The 15,716-nt window shown below is 31.0% G+C and overlaps 1 protein-coding gene across 1 annotated transcript; it reads left to right on the top strand.

The window, feature by feature from the left end:
- The first annotated feature begins 8,384 nt into the window (after positions 1-8,384).
- LOC117929618 (chaperone protein DnaJ) lies at positions 8,385-9,642 on the top strand. Its single transcript, XM_034849961.1, has 5 exons — positions 8,385-8,568; positions 8,673-8,760; positions 8,857-8,924; positions 9,176-9,232; positions 9,307-9,642. Exons 1-5 carry the CDS (start codon positions 8,461-8,463, stop codon positions 9,469-9,471), a joined length of 486 nt encoding a protein of 161 aa, XP_034705852.1. The 5' UTR covers positions 8,385-8,460; the 3' UTR covers positions 9,472-9,642.
- The last annotated feature ends 6,074 nt before the right edge of the window (positions 9,643-15,716 follow it).

Genomic DNA, 15,716 nt, shown 5'->3' with positions numbered 1-15,716 from the left:
GAAAGTTTATGTCAATTTTATTATCTCATTTATTGCTTTATTGCTTGAATATTACCTTTGGAATGCTCTTTGCCTGCAACTGCATTTTTGAAAGAGGCCAGTTCTCTGTGGTGTAGGTTCTCTGGTTTGATACCCTCTTCCTATCAAGTGATAATTGTTTTCAAAACTGTTTTTTAAAAACATTATTCGACAGGCATAGGTTCTCTCGCTTGGTGCTCTCTTCCTATCTTCAACCTCTGTTTGAACTCATCCTCTTTTGATTACCCTAAAAAAGTTTGAGTACATGCTCTTAAGTTGCTTGAGAGCATTTACTCAAGTATTAGGTTTCTCAAAAGTTGTTTTCATAAACTGTTTTTTAAAAACATTTTGTATCAGGCATAGGTTCTCTCTTTTGGTGCTCTCTTCCTATCTTCAACCTTTGTTTGAACTCATCCCTTGTCCAAAATGATTACCCCAAAAAATGATATAGGTTTGTGTGGACCCGGTATTTCGGCTCATGCGTTTTCCACTTGATGGCGAGCTCAATTTTTATTTTAAAAATGATTTTTATTGATTAAGAAAATGACTTGGAGTCGCCACTTATTTTTGTTTTATTTTTAAAGGGTAAACAAAATAAGAAAGAAAAACCTTAAATGTGACTCCTTATTTTGGAAAAGGTGGTCTGTGAAAAATCGGATCGGGTTCAGGGATCAGGTTACTTATCGGGAAGGTACGGTAAAGACCATAACACCCCTCTAAGTCCCTAAAGTCGGGTCTCTACTAATAAAATGAAGCAAGTATGACAATTGATTGATTGAACATGGATACCGAACAATGATTAAAGGTGTGAAAACAAGACACGCATGATAACAAATAAATCGATAGACACAATCGAGTGTGAGACATACCTTAGTCACAAGCTTAACGCTATCATAAAGACAAGGTTAGTGCACAGATACAGAATAATTGTGAGCAGAATAAATCAATAATGTATGACCATCGAATCAATCAATCAATCAATCATAAAATTACATATGTCGAGCTCTCACCAAAGCCTGTTTTATTTTGCATAAATTAATATCACGAATTCCATTATTTTGGAATTATGAAAAAATCATTCACTGCTTATTAAAATCAAGAGGAACATAAAATTATTTGAAAACCTGAGTGGAATTAAAACTATTCGAGAGAAAATTGGATTTTTGAAATTTATTTGAAAAATTGGAGTCTCGAAGATTACTTGAAAATCAGAGTTTTGAAAAATGAAATTTAAGAATTGGAATTTTGGATATTAAATTTACAAGAAATTTGATTTTGGAAATTAAATTTGAAAGAAATTAGAATTTTTGGAAATTAAATTGAAGGATTTGAATTATGGAAATTAAATTTGAAGGAAATTGGAATTCCGGAAATTAAATTTGAAAAAAGATTGGAGTTTTAAAAATTAAATTTAGGAAATGGAATTTTGGAAATTAAATTTAAAAGAAATTGGGTTTTGAAAATTAAATTTGAAAGAATTTAGAATTTTGGAAATTAAATTTGAAAGAAATGAAATTTTGGAAATTAAATTGAAGAATTTGAATTTTGAAAATTAAATTTGAAGGAAATCGGAATTCTGGAAATTAAATTTGAAAATTATTGGAGTTTTAAAAATTAAATTTAGTTTGGAGCTTTGAGGAGATTAAATTAAAACTGGAGTTTTGAAAAATTATTTTAACATTAAAATTTTGAAAATGAAATTTTTGGGCATCAAAAGTTAAAGAAAGAAAATAAGAAAACAATAAAACAAAAGCCATATGGCCTTAGAATGGCTCAACGTGTACAAGCATATCTTTAATGAATCAAACAAATAGAAAAAGGTGTACATGCATATTCTTTAATGAATAAACAAATAAAAAAAGTGTATAGGCATATCCTTTAATGAATAAACAAATAAAAAAAGGTATACATGCACATCCTTTAATGAATAAACAAATAAAAGAATGCACTACCAAATGGTAATGTTGCAGGCTTCACCAACTTATCGAATGGTTCAATGCTCATCTGTTCATCAATATGCAAAGCACGTTCTGGATTTTTCTTGTTCCCAAAAAGCAAGCGCATGAAGCTTAATGATGAGGTCTAGTTCGTCTTCCCCAGAGCTAGCACGGTAACATCAGGCTATAGGTAGCTGAAACATCTCAGCCTGCAGCGAAGCAAGCCTCCAACAAGCTTCACCATGCTGTCCAAAATAGAGATTCCAACCAAAAACGAAAACGGCATAATCTCCCATGCTACGTACACTGAAGGTCAACTTCAGAGGGCCTCCTCTCACTCATTTCCTCTGTTCCCTTCCCTAGAAAAATCTCTCCTCTATCCTCAACTCTCTAAGGCTCCTCTCCCAGTTGGCCGACCACCAGAAAAATCGCAGCGAAAGCACCCCTCCCGCTCAAAGTGTCCTCTCCAAGCTAAAAAAAAAATACCCTCAGAAAACCTGTCTCCTCTTGTCTTTAGCCCAAACTATTCCCTCAAGCTAACTTCCCCCACCCCCTCTCCAAAAAAAAAAAAAAACTCCCAAAATTAGCCCCAAAACACCCCCGCCCTGGCAAAATCAAAAGAATAAACACTAAGGCATGAACTAGAGTGAAAATTGAGGGTAAAACAAACAGGTGAGCATGTAGCACATGAATGTACAGGATCTCATATCAGGTGATGTTCATGGGCTCAAAACAGGTGGGATGAGGGAGAAAATTAAATCAATTCATACCAATCCATGTACGTGATAACCTCAAATGAAATCCAAGAGAATGAGATATTAGTAAGGCAAACATATCCAAACAGAAAATGAAACGATCAATGAACATGTGAACAAGCTAGAAATTAACAAAACTTATACACGACTCCTATTATCCATAACCAGACAGACAAGCGGGACCCCAAGTAGCAAGAGAAGAAAATGAAAGATCAATGATAATGAAGATGAACAAGAGGTACACAGTAAACTTATCTGAGAGTTCTTTCACAATTCTTGCCTGGCCAGCGAATCCCCCTTTCCCCAGCTAAACGAATACTCCTTCAAGCTCTCCAGTTTCTTCTTCTCCTTCTCCAGTCCCCCCCCCCCCCCCCCCCCCCTCTCCCTCCCTCCTTTTTTAGCCCACGGCTCTCTCTTATCTGCTACCAGCTTCACTGTTCTTGGCTCAACAAATAAGTCGTCGTCCCAACCACCACCATGGTAAGGCGGTGGTCTCCTCGACCATGTGTCCCATGCAGCTTGCTCTTTCGGAAATCGGCCCCTACTCCAAAAAAAAATGAAATCTTCAGCTAGCTCCCGGGTAGCCCAAAAAGGGGTCTACAGCTTGTTTGAGTACATGCCCTCAAGCAATTAGCCATTGCTAGTAAGGTGTCGGTGTCATAGACTCTTTATGCAGATCTACAAAACTAATATGTTATGAACTCAAGTGGTTAGTGTTAGCCCAAGGGTTCTCTTAATTGCGTTTTGATGATAGCAAATCATAGTTAAGTTGCTAATTTATTTGAATTATAAAAAATTTCAGGTGTTAGTTTGGAAAATTATTAAAGGACCTAATGGATGCATGATTGGGACATTGGAAAACCCTTTAATCATAAGAAACATATGTAAGATGAAATCATGAGTGCAATTAAGTTTTTCATATATTTTCATGCATCTTTGAAACTCCGGTCAACCGGTTAGGGTACCGGTCAACAGGTTACACTTTCCTGATCGAGGTCTGGTCGAGAATGCAAAAAATCTTCTCTCTCTTCCCATAGCCTTTCATTATTGGTTGAGGAATATGTCTTCCCAATCGAGGTTCGATCGAAGACTAATGGTTACCTTCCACGTATGTATTGCCCAACTCGACTGATCGAGGTTGCTTTTTGACATTTTGGCTCCCGATGCTAAAAACCTATAAATTGAGAGCTTCACTTCATTTATGAGCAAGTGAACACCTACATTTATTTGTTTATCTATTTGTTTTTGCCTCAAAAGCTCTCATTCTTTTCGTGGTGTGCATTAAATCTCCATTTGCATATTCCTTAGTGCACCCTTGTAATTTTTCCTAGCATTTAAATTGAATTTAAGCATTTTTTTTTTTAGCTAGGTTGAGAGATTTGAACTTGTTATTTGAGTGTTAGAACTTTCAAGTAAGTAAAGACTTGAAGAAATTGTGTAATAGTCCATTGGAGTCGAAATCCAAGTGTAAAGGTAATTAGAAGCTTGGTTGAAGCTTTAAGTATAGTAGAATCCTCACTCGGTTAGAAACTTAAGGAGAGTGAATGTAGACAAAGAAGTGTCGAACCACTATAAAATATGAGTTTGCCCTTTTTAACTTTATCTTCTTATATTTGTGCTTTTTTTGCTTGAATTTGTTGTGATTGAGAAAATATTTTTTAAAACCCAATTTATCCCCTCTATTTGGTATTTTTTCTGTAAAGATTAGCCTTTATTTTCTCAATTATATTTCTCCCAAGTAATCTTGCAACAGTTGGACAACTTTGGCTCAAGGTATCACAATGAGTTATGAATTCTAAGTAATAGTCGAAAAAGAAGTGTCATTAATATAAATTCTAAGTAGGAATATTGTTACAAATTTAAAGGATGTAGCAACACACGTAGACAATTTTGGTCCAAGGTGTGACAATAAGTTATCAAGTAATAGTAGGAAAAGAAGTGTTATTGCTATAAATTCTAAGTATGAATGATTAGGGTTGCAATTTAGGTGAGTTGATGCAACTTGAGCTTAATTTGTATTAAGAAACAATAGACTCAAACTCAACCAAATTTAACGTTTAACATGAGGTAATCAACTCAAATTCAACTTAATTTCATTTTTTTAAACTTGGGTTGGATTTAGGTTGGATTTGAGTTGGTGCAGTTAAATTCAGGTTAATCAGGTTAAACTTAAATTGATCGAGTTAGACTCAAGTTGGTGAGGTTGAATGGGTTGTATGTTTCAAAATTCATTCATAGTAATTTTTCCAAAAAATGAAAAAGTATATGGTATAATTTAAATTTGATACTTTCGCTTTAAAATCTAAAAATAAATAAATGTTGTTATAAATGAACATTATAAATATCATAAAAATATTAAATTAGGTTCGAGTTAGACTAGGGTTGTTCAAACCCTGACTCAAACCCAACCCAATTTGAGTTCGAGTTGAGAAAACTTAACTTAAGCTCACCCAAGTATTGAAATGTTTGTTCAAACTCATCCAAACATTAGTTTGGGTTTGAGTTAGATTGGACCAACTTGCCCAAATTATATACTAGAAATAATGTTACAAACTCAAAGGATGTACAAAACTTAAGGAAGAATAGTATTACAAATTTAAAGACTACGTTTGATTCTCATAAAATTTGAAGGGAAAAGTGATAGAAAGAAAATTAAAAAAGAAAATGAAAAAGGAATTTAAAGCCAATAAATTATATTTATATATTACTTTAAATTTAATTTATTTTAACTATTTTGTATAAAAATTGAACAATTTCAAAAAACATAAAATTTTAATTAATTTTAAATATATTTTATTTTCTTTTATAATTTTTATAATGAAATCAAATATAAGAAAATTACTTTTCTTAAAAATAAAAAATAAATAAAGAAGGAAGAAGGGAAATTAGATACCCATTAAAGATGGTGACATTCTCGTCAACCATCAACTTTGGAAGAATTCAATGTAAGGAATTAGAGATGCTTTTCATAATGATAAACATGGCAGTTTCCCTACTTCTCTACTCAACCTTATTTACGTGTCTCACTTGGTCTCTTGCAGTTGGGATACTTTTTACTTTTTATTTAAATAAGAAATAAAATTAAGGGCAAAATTATAATTTTTAAGCAACAATATTAACATAATAGAAATTTTATTAAATATAAAATATTTTCCTACACAAGTCAATTAAAAATGATAATTTTTTTTGTCATCCATTTTAAATCATAAGCTTTTTTTTTTTTTAATAAAATTACGTTAAAAAGACATAAAAGCTATTATTTAAACTTGATTTTATTACCACTAAAATTACTAAATTTATCATAAATAAGTCATGTTAACTATTGATAATGCAATGTACATCACCTATTATTATAAGATGTCAAATCATAATGTCCAAATTTATCCATCAAAATCATCAATTATTTGATGGAAAGTCTAGTCCATTTTTTTAGTGGGAAAACTTTGTTATTTAATAGATTCTATGCATGAGTGGAATTCAAATACAATCGAAGTTTATGGTAGACAACTTGACTAAAATGAATAAAAATACAAACATCGTTCGGTGATGGTTTTCAAAAATAGTTTTTTAATAACTATTTTATAATGTTTTATAAAACAAAAATTTGTTTGAAATCTAAAATGGTGTTAAACTGTTTTTAATATTTTTAAATATATTTTAAAAATAATTTTTATACAACTGCTTTATTTTTAATAATTATTTTAGAAAATAAATGAAAACAATTAAAAGATGTTGTTTAAAAATATAGTATTTTTTATTCTTAAAAATGAAAAACAAAAAATAGTTTCTAATTATCAAATATTTTTTTTTTTATTTTAGAGAATAAAAAACTGTTTTCGAAAATAGTTTTCAAACAAACCCTTAAGTTTTTAGTCAACTAGAATCCAATTCAATATTTAAATAAGATTGAATCATTGAATTTGGATTTGAGTTGAGTTTTTTATCCTAAACTTATTTCAAATTAATATTCATTTTATATGATATTTTAAATTTTTTTTTTAAAGGAAGAATATATGTAGTCTTAAATAGAACTAATTTATTGTTTGAATATATAATTTTAATGTTATTTTTAAAAATGTCATTATATTTTCTTATTGATATTTGCTACAATTTGATGATTCAATTCTAACAAATTTGAGTTTTATAATTATGTCAATTAATTAAATAAACAAAATCTAATCATCATGTGCACGTTGATGTGAAATATAATCCAGCCGACTAATTTGACTTGAGGTTTCTAGTAATATGCTTATGCCATGTGATTTGTGTGTTTTACTGTTGAAGAATTTGCACTTTAAATATAATGTAACTAATTTATATTTTAGCATAAAGTTTAATATTGGTTTATGAAAATGTTGTTACATTGGATGATTTTAGGTATGTTTAAATATAATACTCTTTGTTATTAAGAATAATAAATAATAATAATAATAATAAAAAGGGAAAACATGTTTGACAATTAAAAAATAGAAAACAGCTCTTAGAAATATAGAGTCCGTTTGACAAATGTTTTCGATAATAATTTTTTATTCTCCAAAATAAAAAATTAGGAAAACAAGTTTGACAATCAAAAACCGTTTTTTTGTTTTATGTTCTTAAAAATAAAAAAAATATGGTGTTTTAGTTGTTTTTTACTGTTTTTATTTGTTTTCTAAAAATTGTTTTAAAACATAATTATACGAATATGTAGAATGATTAAAAATAAAATATTAGATATAAAAATTATATTTAAACCTTATTTAAAACTATTAAAAACTTATTTAAAATATTTTAGGTTTTCAAACAAATTTTTATTTTACAAAACATCAAATAGTAGTTTTTAAAAAATGTTCTCAAAAACTGTTTTTCAAAAGTATTTTCAGAAACAATTACCAAACAAGGCCTAAAGCATGGTGTTTTACTAGAATATATTTTAGTTGTTTTTACTTATTTTCTAAATATTTATCTAAAAGCAACTGAGAATAAAGTAATATAGATAAAAAAAAAATTAAATATTTAAAGAAAAAAAAAAAAACACTTCCCAAATAAATAGTTTCCTCGTAAACCTAACTAGTTACTTCCAATTACGTCAATCAATAACTCAAACGATTTTTTTCACTAATTCAAACGATTTTTTTTTCATGTTTTACCATTAAATGATATAATTATAACAACCCAATCTTTTCGTGATGTAACCATATTATACTAATCAATCACATTTAACTAACCTATAATTATTGTTAATTAAAAGCATAAATATAATCCTATTAATAAATGAAATTATTAAAACCTAATTTAATAATAATAATAATATTATGGTAAAATCAGTAATGATAGATGTCTATAAATAGTTTTATAAAAACTATATTATAATATAATTATATTTATTTATTTTTTAAATAAATAGTGTGTCAATGACGAACTTAAATCCTTATAAAATATAAACTCTAGTCACTCATTTTTTTCATTTAAATATTTTAGTTAAAAAAGTATTTATTTTTATTTTTGGGATAAATATGAAATTACATTTTCATCCTGAGTGGCATGCCCGTAAATTCGATGAACGTAAGTGTTATTTCCTTAAGTTCATCTAAAATATCTTGCTCAGTTGCTCCAGATGTCCGAAATCTCTCGAAGTTTCCTTCGAAAAATCCAAAAAGGTCTTCACAGATATTTCTTTCTCTCTCTCCTCTCCTTTCCTCTCTCTCTAACCTTAAAAGCTCCACGTCCGAGTCCCTCGGTCTTGGCCGACCTGTTCCGACCCGGAAAATATGGATCCCGAAGGTGGATCCGCCGGATCTTGTTACTACTCCGTTCTCGGAATTCGCAGAGACGCCTCCTCCTCCGATATTCGCACCGCATATCGGAAACTCGCTCTGGTTCGTCTTCCCTCCCCAAAGCTGTCTTTTTCTTTTCTTTCCTTTTCTTTTCTAGGTGTATTTTTTGTTTTTTGGGGTTTTGATTTTTGGTGGGGTTTGTGAAGAAGTGGCACCCGGACCGGTGGGCGAAGAATCAGGCGCTGGCCGGCGAGGCGAAGCGGCGGTTCCAGCAAATCCAGGAGGCTTACTCAGGTGGGTGGTGACTTCATTTCCTGACGGCACTTCTCTGTGTTTTCCGTTTGCTGGGGCCTAACGGGCGTTACCGGTGCCGTTTTCTCTGTGTTGCAGTTCTGTCTGATGCGAGCAAGAAGTCAATGTACGACGCTGGATTCTACGATCCGATGGAGGAAGATCAGGTTTGCTGTTTCCTTCTTCGGTGGTTTTCATCGGAGTTTGATCGGAGATGGATAAAACGGCGTCGTTTTGAAATCTAAGTGTCGGCGTTTACATGCGGCGCCGTGTTTATTTCTTCCGTCGCCGGAGTGGCCCCCTCAAAGCGATTTTTTATTTTATTTTATTTAAAAAAAAAAAAAAAGGAACTTTGTATTTTGTGTTGATTTGGATTATTTCAGTATAGTCCCTGAATTTTGTTAAATTCTGGAAACAGGATTTCTGTGATTTCATGCAAGAGATGATATCCATGATGAACAATGTGGGAGACGAGGTAGGGATTTTACTCAATTTCTCGATTTACGAGGGCATGATTGCAAATTCTAAAACGAAGTTTTACCTTTGCAGCCGGACAGTGTCGAGGACCTGCAGAAGATGTTCGTGGACATGGTCTCCGGAGACGCGTTTAATTTTGATTTCAACGTCAACGCAAATGCTCCGTTTGCTCCCAAAAAGTCACCGGTAGCTGGATCCAACGCTGGCGCAGCAAGGCGCAGCAACTCTCGTCGCTAGTGCAGCCTCCAAATGCTTTCTTGCTTGGGGATTTCATGGGAATGTTGTGTTTATTGGTGTCAGTTTAGGCAATTTGGCTCAGTTTTTTTTTTTTTTCCCTGATTTTTTAAAAAGTTATGGAGGCTGAAAATTGATACAAGTCGAATAAAAGCGCTCTTGATCTTTTATTTAGGTGTTTGTTGTTGTTTTCTTTATTTTTATTTATGTGTAAATATTTATAAAATATTTTTATTTATTGTTCTAATTTTTTTTTTATATAATATTTTAATTAGTTTGAAATTTGGATAGAAATTAATATTCAAAAATCAATTTAAAATATTTGAAAACAAAACTTTAATAATATTGGCATGTGACCCATGCCTTGTGTGTAAATTAATGGAAAAATAAGGCTTTGAAAAATTGAAATTAAAATCCGAATTTTATTGGGACTTTTGAGTCTTTACTCATACGGGCGGCTGTGAACTCTTGTAGGGAAGTGAGTAGAGCCTCAACATTTTGATGGGTCATGTTGGGGATTGAGGGGAGCCTCAAAATCTTGATGGGTATGTGAAGAAATAGCATTGGAGCCCCTAAATCTTTCATGGGTCTGTGAAGAAATACCATTAGAATTAACCCCAAATTGTGATTGGTTTGTGAACAAATATCAGCATTGATGAGGCAGAGGGCGGTGGTGGAGCAGAGGGCAGGAATGTGTGTCAGTGAGGGCAGAGGCTTCTAGTTGCATGTGACATTGAATGGATATTTCATATTTGTCTCTACTTTTCCTTTTTATTTCTGTGGTGGGTATGTGTTTGTGGGCTGAGGAATCTTTCAAAATCAATATCCAAATATCTTGTTTGTGTTCATGATGTGAATGATGGCATCATAAAATTTCTCTCCTTCTGCCAAGTTTAGGCAACATTGAGATGCCTGTTGTCCTCTGTCAACACCCACTTCAAGTATCCTCTGATAGTGATGCCCATCTCTCCATGGGCCCTGAGGGCCCAGTGGGAAAATGGGAAGTGGGCTTTTGATATTGACCCAAAAAATTGGGCCCATTATGAGATTAGTTTACCTTTTTTGGCCATTAGAGTTACGCCAATGCCATCTCTAACTGGAATTGGAATTGAAATAGGTTAATCTGTGGTGTTTTGCTCTCAATCTTGAGCTTGGAGTGAAGGAAGAATATCAATTTCAGGTTGGCTAAGCTTTCATCCTTGAATGTGATTGTTTTAATTTGCTTGAATGTTTTTTCTTGTAGTGCTAGCATGAGTGCTTTAATGCTTAAGTTAGTATCTATCAATTGTGTTTGGTACAAGAACTTAAAAACTTACAAAGAAGATTGCACTGATATCAAAAATAAAAACAAGTTGATTTCCTAGTTCATTTCAATCAAATTTTGGAAATTAGAAAGGTCTTTGTGGTCAATGAGACTTTCTAAGCTATACATCTGATTTTGCTAGATAATTCTCGTGATTTTTTCTTTCATTTTTAGCGTCTTTTTTATTTAATTTGTTGTTTTAAAGATAGCTTAAAAAACATGGGTAAATTTTAAAAATCGTTCTTATAATTTTGCTAATGCATTACTTCATCTCGAAAACTTCTTTTTAGTAATATAAATTTTAAATTATTGTCAAACATGGGTCATTTTATTATACTTGTTTATTAGAAATTAATGAAAAAACTCACAATGGATCATTTAGTTATTTTTAAGTGAGAAATAAACCTTTTATGAGACCGGTGAATAATTCATTGATTTATTTCATCTGCTATTTGTGATCAAGTTCTTCATTCATGGTTCATGCTTGGTTGAATGATAATAAATTGCATGAATCCACTCTTTTTATACTAGAGTACTTTTGGATTTTAACACTTAATCTTTAATGTTATTGATTTGTACTCCTTCAATTGCTATAGTTTTCTTGCTATTACTATTTTTTTCAATGTATTTTGACGTCTAAAATGATATTAGAAATGGATGGCATGGGAAGATTGATAACTTTATAACATGGCCACTTAGAGATTTAGTTGTTAATCCTCAAAAAAATGGCTAATAGATGATGAAAAAACAAAGGAAAAATATGTTTTAAGTTGTTAACTCTCAAAAGATGGATAATAAATTATGAAAAAATAAAAGAAAAGAGGGAATAGCATTTGGTGCCAAACTCTTAAAAAAATTAGGTTAAGGTATAAAATCCTAAAAACAAGAATAAAGTAGGGATAAAAAAACAAGGCTTATGGTATGATTATATTCTAAGAACCTACTCGACGTGGCTAATTTCGGAGCAAAAACATGTCATTCAAACAATTACATTATTTCCTTTCATAGTCTTGGTCTTGTACTAGTGCTGTGCTGGTATTTATCATGCAGTACTTGTTTGGCCCTGTACTTGATACATATAAATTCATTTATTAAATGTCTTATCTCTTTTTATTTTTTTCTTTGTTTTTTTTTTTTTACAGGCCCTCATATTCTTTTATTTATTAATTTATTTATTTTTGAAAGTATTAAATTATAAGAAATAAAAATAAAATGTGAAGGATAGATATTAATACTTTAATAAAATTAATAAATTTTATTTATTTGTTAAAATTAAATAATAATATTCTAACTAATAAGTATTGATAATATTTTATTTAAAATAGTTATAAGAACAAACATAGTTCATTTTTAAAAATATACAAATAAACCTTTTTTATTACATCTTTACATTTATATTAGAGTGCATGATATATGTCGTGAGCCCAAATCCTACAGACTTTTAAAAAAATTAATAGTTAAAGATGGTATTAAAATCTTATTTGATGGGAAGTCATATTCGAATCTCACCCTGACTTATTTATTTACATAATTTATTAAGACAATGTGTAAATTCAAAAATAGAGACTAGGAAGATGTTAGAGTACATGATATACATTGTAAGCCTAAATCCTACAAATTTAAATTTTTAGGAAAATTGGTAACTCAACAATTTACTCTTTAATTATTATAATGATATTCTAATGAAAAGTTCAAAGAAATATTGTTGCGTGTGAAGAGAAATTGGCATATTCATTTTGGATTAGTTTTACTTAATAATCAAAGTTATAGTATATATACAAACATGAGGCAATACATGCTTACATGCTTAAATAAGGGCTAATACAAATATAAATAAATAGTAGTACATACTAAGATGTGTTATAATTTGAATGCATGCTTTTAATTTTTACTCAATAATATTAGAAAGTATATTCAGGCAAGTCCTAAGTTCCTAACTAACCATAAAAATAATAATAATAATAATAATAATTTTTTTTTTTTTTTTTACAAATACGTGAATAAAGAATCTTAAAGATATATATGGAAATGTTTTCAAAAATAATTCTTATATATAAAAATTTTTTAGAACAATTTCAAAAACAATTTTATGATTAAGAATTTGGAACGTTTTCCATATGTTTGTATGTCTCATTATTTATTAAAAATAACTTTAATTTATAATAATTTATTTTTAATTATTTTTTATATTTATATATTTATTTTTTAAAACATACTATAAAAAATAACTGAAAATTATTAAATATGTTTTAAAAGATGACCTTATTTTCAAGATAAGTTCTCAAAACATTGTTTTCTATCATAAAACTATAAACGTATTTTCGAGTCTAGAAAACAAGTTTTTATTATCAAAGTTTTATTGTCAAAAAATAAGAAACTACTTTTAAAATATTTTCCAAACGAAATTGTTAACTTCATTGACATGGCAACTCACTTTAGAGGGAGGCTTTCTATATTTGGGTGAGCTGGTTTAGTATGATTTTTTCTCTTTCATGCTTTGCTAATTTTGTTTCATTTATTTGGGTTGTGTGAAGGTTTGATAAATCAAACCAATTTAATAACTTAATTAAATTCATCATGCATATTAAACATATTTGATAAAACAATAGTAATTAACATCAAAATTAATTTAAATAATAATATAAAAAAAATCATATTTTCATATTCAAAATAGCTTTTACCCTAATTGCTCATAAATCTCAACTTCCTACCCATTCAAAAAATTTGGAAAATTTATCTTGTGTTCTTCACAATATATGTATTTTCTTTTGTCTATTAACAAGAGCTTTATGGATTGATTTATTTCATCTACCATTTATGACCAAGATCTTCATTCACAATTCATGCTTGGTTGAGTAATAATGAATTGCATGAATCCACTCTTTTCATAACATAATACTTTAATATTATTGATTTGTACTCCTTCAATTATTGCTATTATTATTATTATTTAATTATATTTTGACATCTAAAATGATATTGGAAATGGATGATAGGGAAAATTGATAACTCCGTGGACCCTGCATTTCTGCTTATGCGCTTCTACTCGATGGCAAACTCGTTTTTTATTTGAAAATAATTTATTTATTAAGAAAATGAGTCGTAACTTTTTTTTTGTTTTATTTTTAAAAGGTAAACAAAATAAGAAAAAAAAAACCCTAAGTGTGACTCCTTATTTGAAAAAGGTGGTTTATGAAAAACCAAATATGGGCTCGAGGGTTACATTACTTATCGGGAAGGTACAGTAAAAACCGTAGTACCCCTCTAAGTCCCTAAAAACATGTATTTACTGATGAGATGAGACAAGTATGACAATTAATTGATCAAATATAGATACTGAATGAATATCAATCAAAACAAAATAATCGAATAAACAAGAGAAGCAAATAGTGTACCTGATTGATGAACGAATTTGCTTCATGACAACAAAAGTTAGTAAACAAATACAGAATAATTACATGCGTGTCATAGAATGGAATAAGTCAATTATGTATAAGCAATCAATCAATCAATCAATGAGAGAATCACATATGTTGAGCCCCCACCAAGGCCTGATTTATGTTTTGTATGAATTAATTCTATGAATTTTGATTATTCAAAATTACAAAATTAAATTTACACTTATTTCAAAACATTTTTAAAAAAAATGTGAAAATTGTTTGCTGAAGAAAATGACAACAACTTTTATTTGAAATGGGATTTTTGGTGACTTAAAATTCTAAGGAAGAATGAGAATTTGAAGAATTAAGATCATTGGAATAACTAAAATTTAGAAAATTATTTGCAAAGTGGGACTGGGAAATTATTTTTAAAATGAAAGTGAGGGAATTGGTAGAGCGACACGTGGCCTAAAGGTGGCCATGCAAAAAAAGAAAAAAGAAAAAGATCATGCATGTGTCTGACCTAGAGGCCACTGACTGCAGCTGATTTCAAAGTGAGACATGATTTGGATCAAAAAGCTGGCCCACACTGTCACCAAACTTCTGCTTCATAGCTGCATTTCCCAAGGGACCCCCTGAAGTGGAAGTTTTGATCTCCCCCCTTAAATCACAGCTGATCCACTGAGGGTATCACATACCACACCAAAGTCAGATATGTTTCTTCGACCAATAGCACCAAGGTTGCAAGAAAGTTGGTTAGATTGTAAAGGTGGCCCAAGAGGAAGATCGGTATCTCTTGGCACTTGGGAAGGCTCTGTCAAAGAGCCAGATACTCCTGCAGATGTGTCCATTGCATATGAAGCTTTCAAATCATCCTCATTCATGAGATTCTTTCCAAGACCAGAAGTAGGAACAAATTCCACTGGTCCTCAGCTTTGACATGGCCAACATCAGCATCTTTTGGACCAGTAGATAACAAAGCTTGCTGATTAGACTGTTGGAAGACGGAACCTGGCTGTTGCTGTAGGGTGGCAGATGTAACCGTGTTGAGACTAGGTGCCTGGACTCCAAGTCCCAGACCAACATGAGGCGAGACAAATGAGCTTTGAGAATTGAACTGCTGCAAGAGTGGGTTTTGCTATTGTAGTGATAAGTATGTAGGTTCTGCATAAAGGGATACACCAAAAGGCGTTCTGTTGGTGTGGTGCAAAATCCAATCAGCCGTGATAAATTCCTGTGAATATCTACACTTATCATCTCCACCTCGCGCTCGAAAACAGCATCTCTATCAGGACTTTCATAATCTGTTGATCGTTTCCAGCAACCTTGGTGTTATCTCTAAGCACTCCCTCATAAACTTTCACAAAGCCTCCCTGTCTGATAACATTTTTCTCATTAAATTTTTCTGTGGCTGCTTGTAACTCCTTCCATGCAAATCTTATCAAATGGTCAAATTCAACTCTTCTGTCAACTTCACCTACAACATCTACATGAACTCCCCGCTTGTAGCCTCTGTATGAACCCTCAGTTGAAGGGATCCTGTCAATGGCCTTGATCAAGAGAAA

Source organism: Vitis riparia, chromosome 14 (genome assembly GCF_004353265.1).
Source record: "Vitis riparia cultivar Riparia Gloire de Montpellier isolate 1030 chromosome 14, EGFV_Vit.rip_1.0, whole genome shotgun sequence".
Classification (NCBI taxonomy): Eukaryota; Viridiplantae; Streptophyta; class Magnoliopsida; order Vitales; family Vitaceae; genus Vitis; species Vitis riparia.
This window is presented reverse-complemented; position numbering and strand designations above follow the sequence as displayed.

Coding starts and splice junctions, on each gene's coding strand:
- LOC117929618 (XM_034849961.1), top strand. CDS start 8,461: ATGGATCCCGAAGGTGGATCCGCCGGATCTTGTTACTACTCCGTTCTC. Junction 8,569..8,672: donor CATATCGGAAACTCGCTCTG/GTTCGTCTTCCC, acceptor GGGTTTGTGAAG/AAGTGGCACCCGGACCGGTG. Junction 8,761..8,856: donor AATCCAGGAGGCTTACTCAG/GTGGGTGGTGAC, acceptor TCTGTGTTGCAG/TTCTGTCTGATGCGAGCAAG.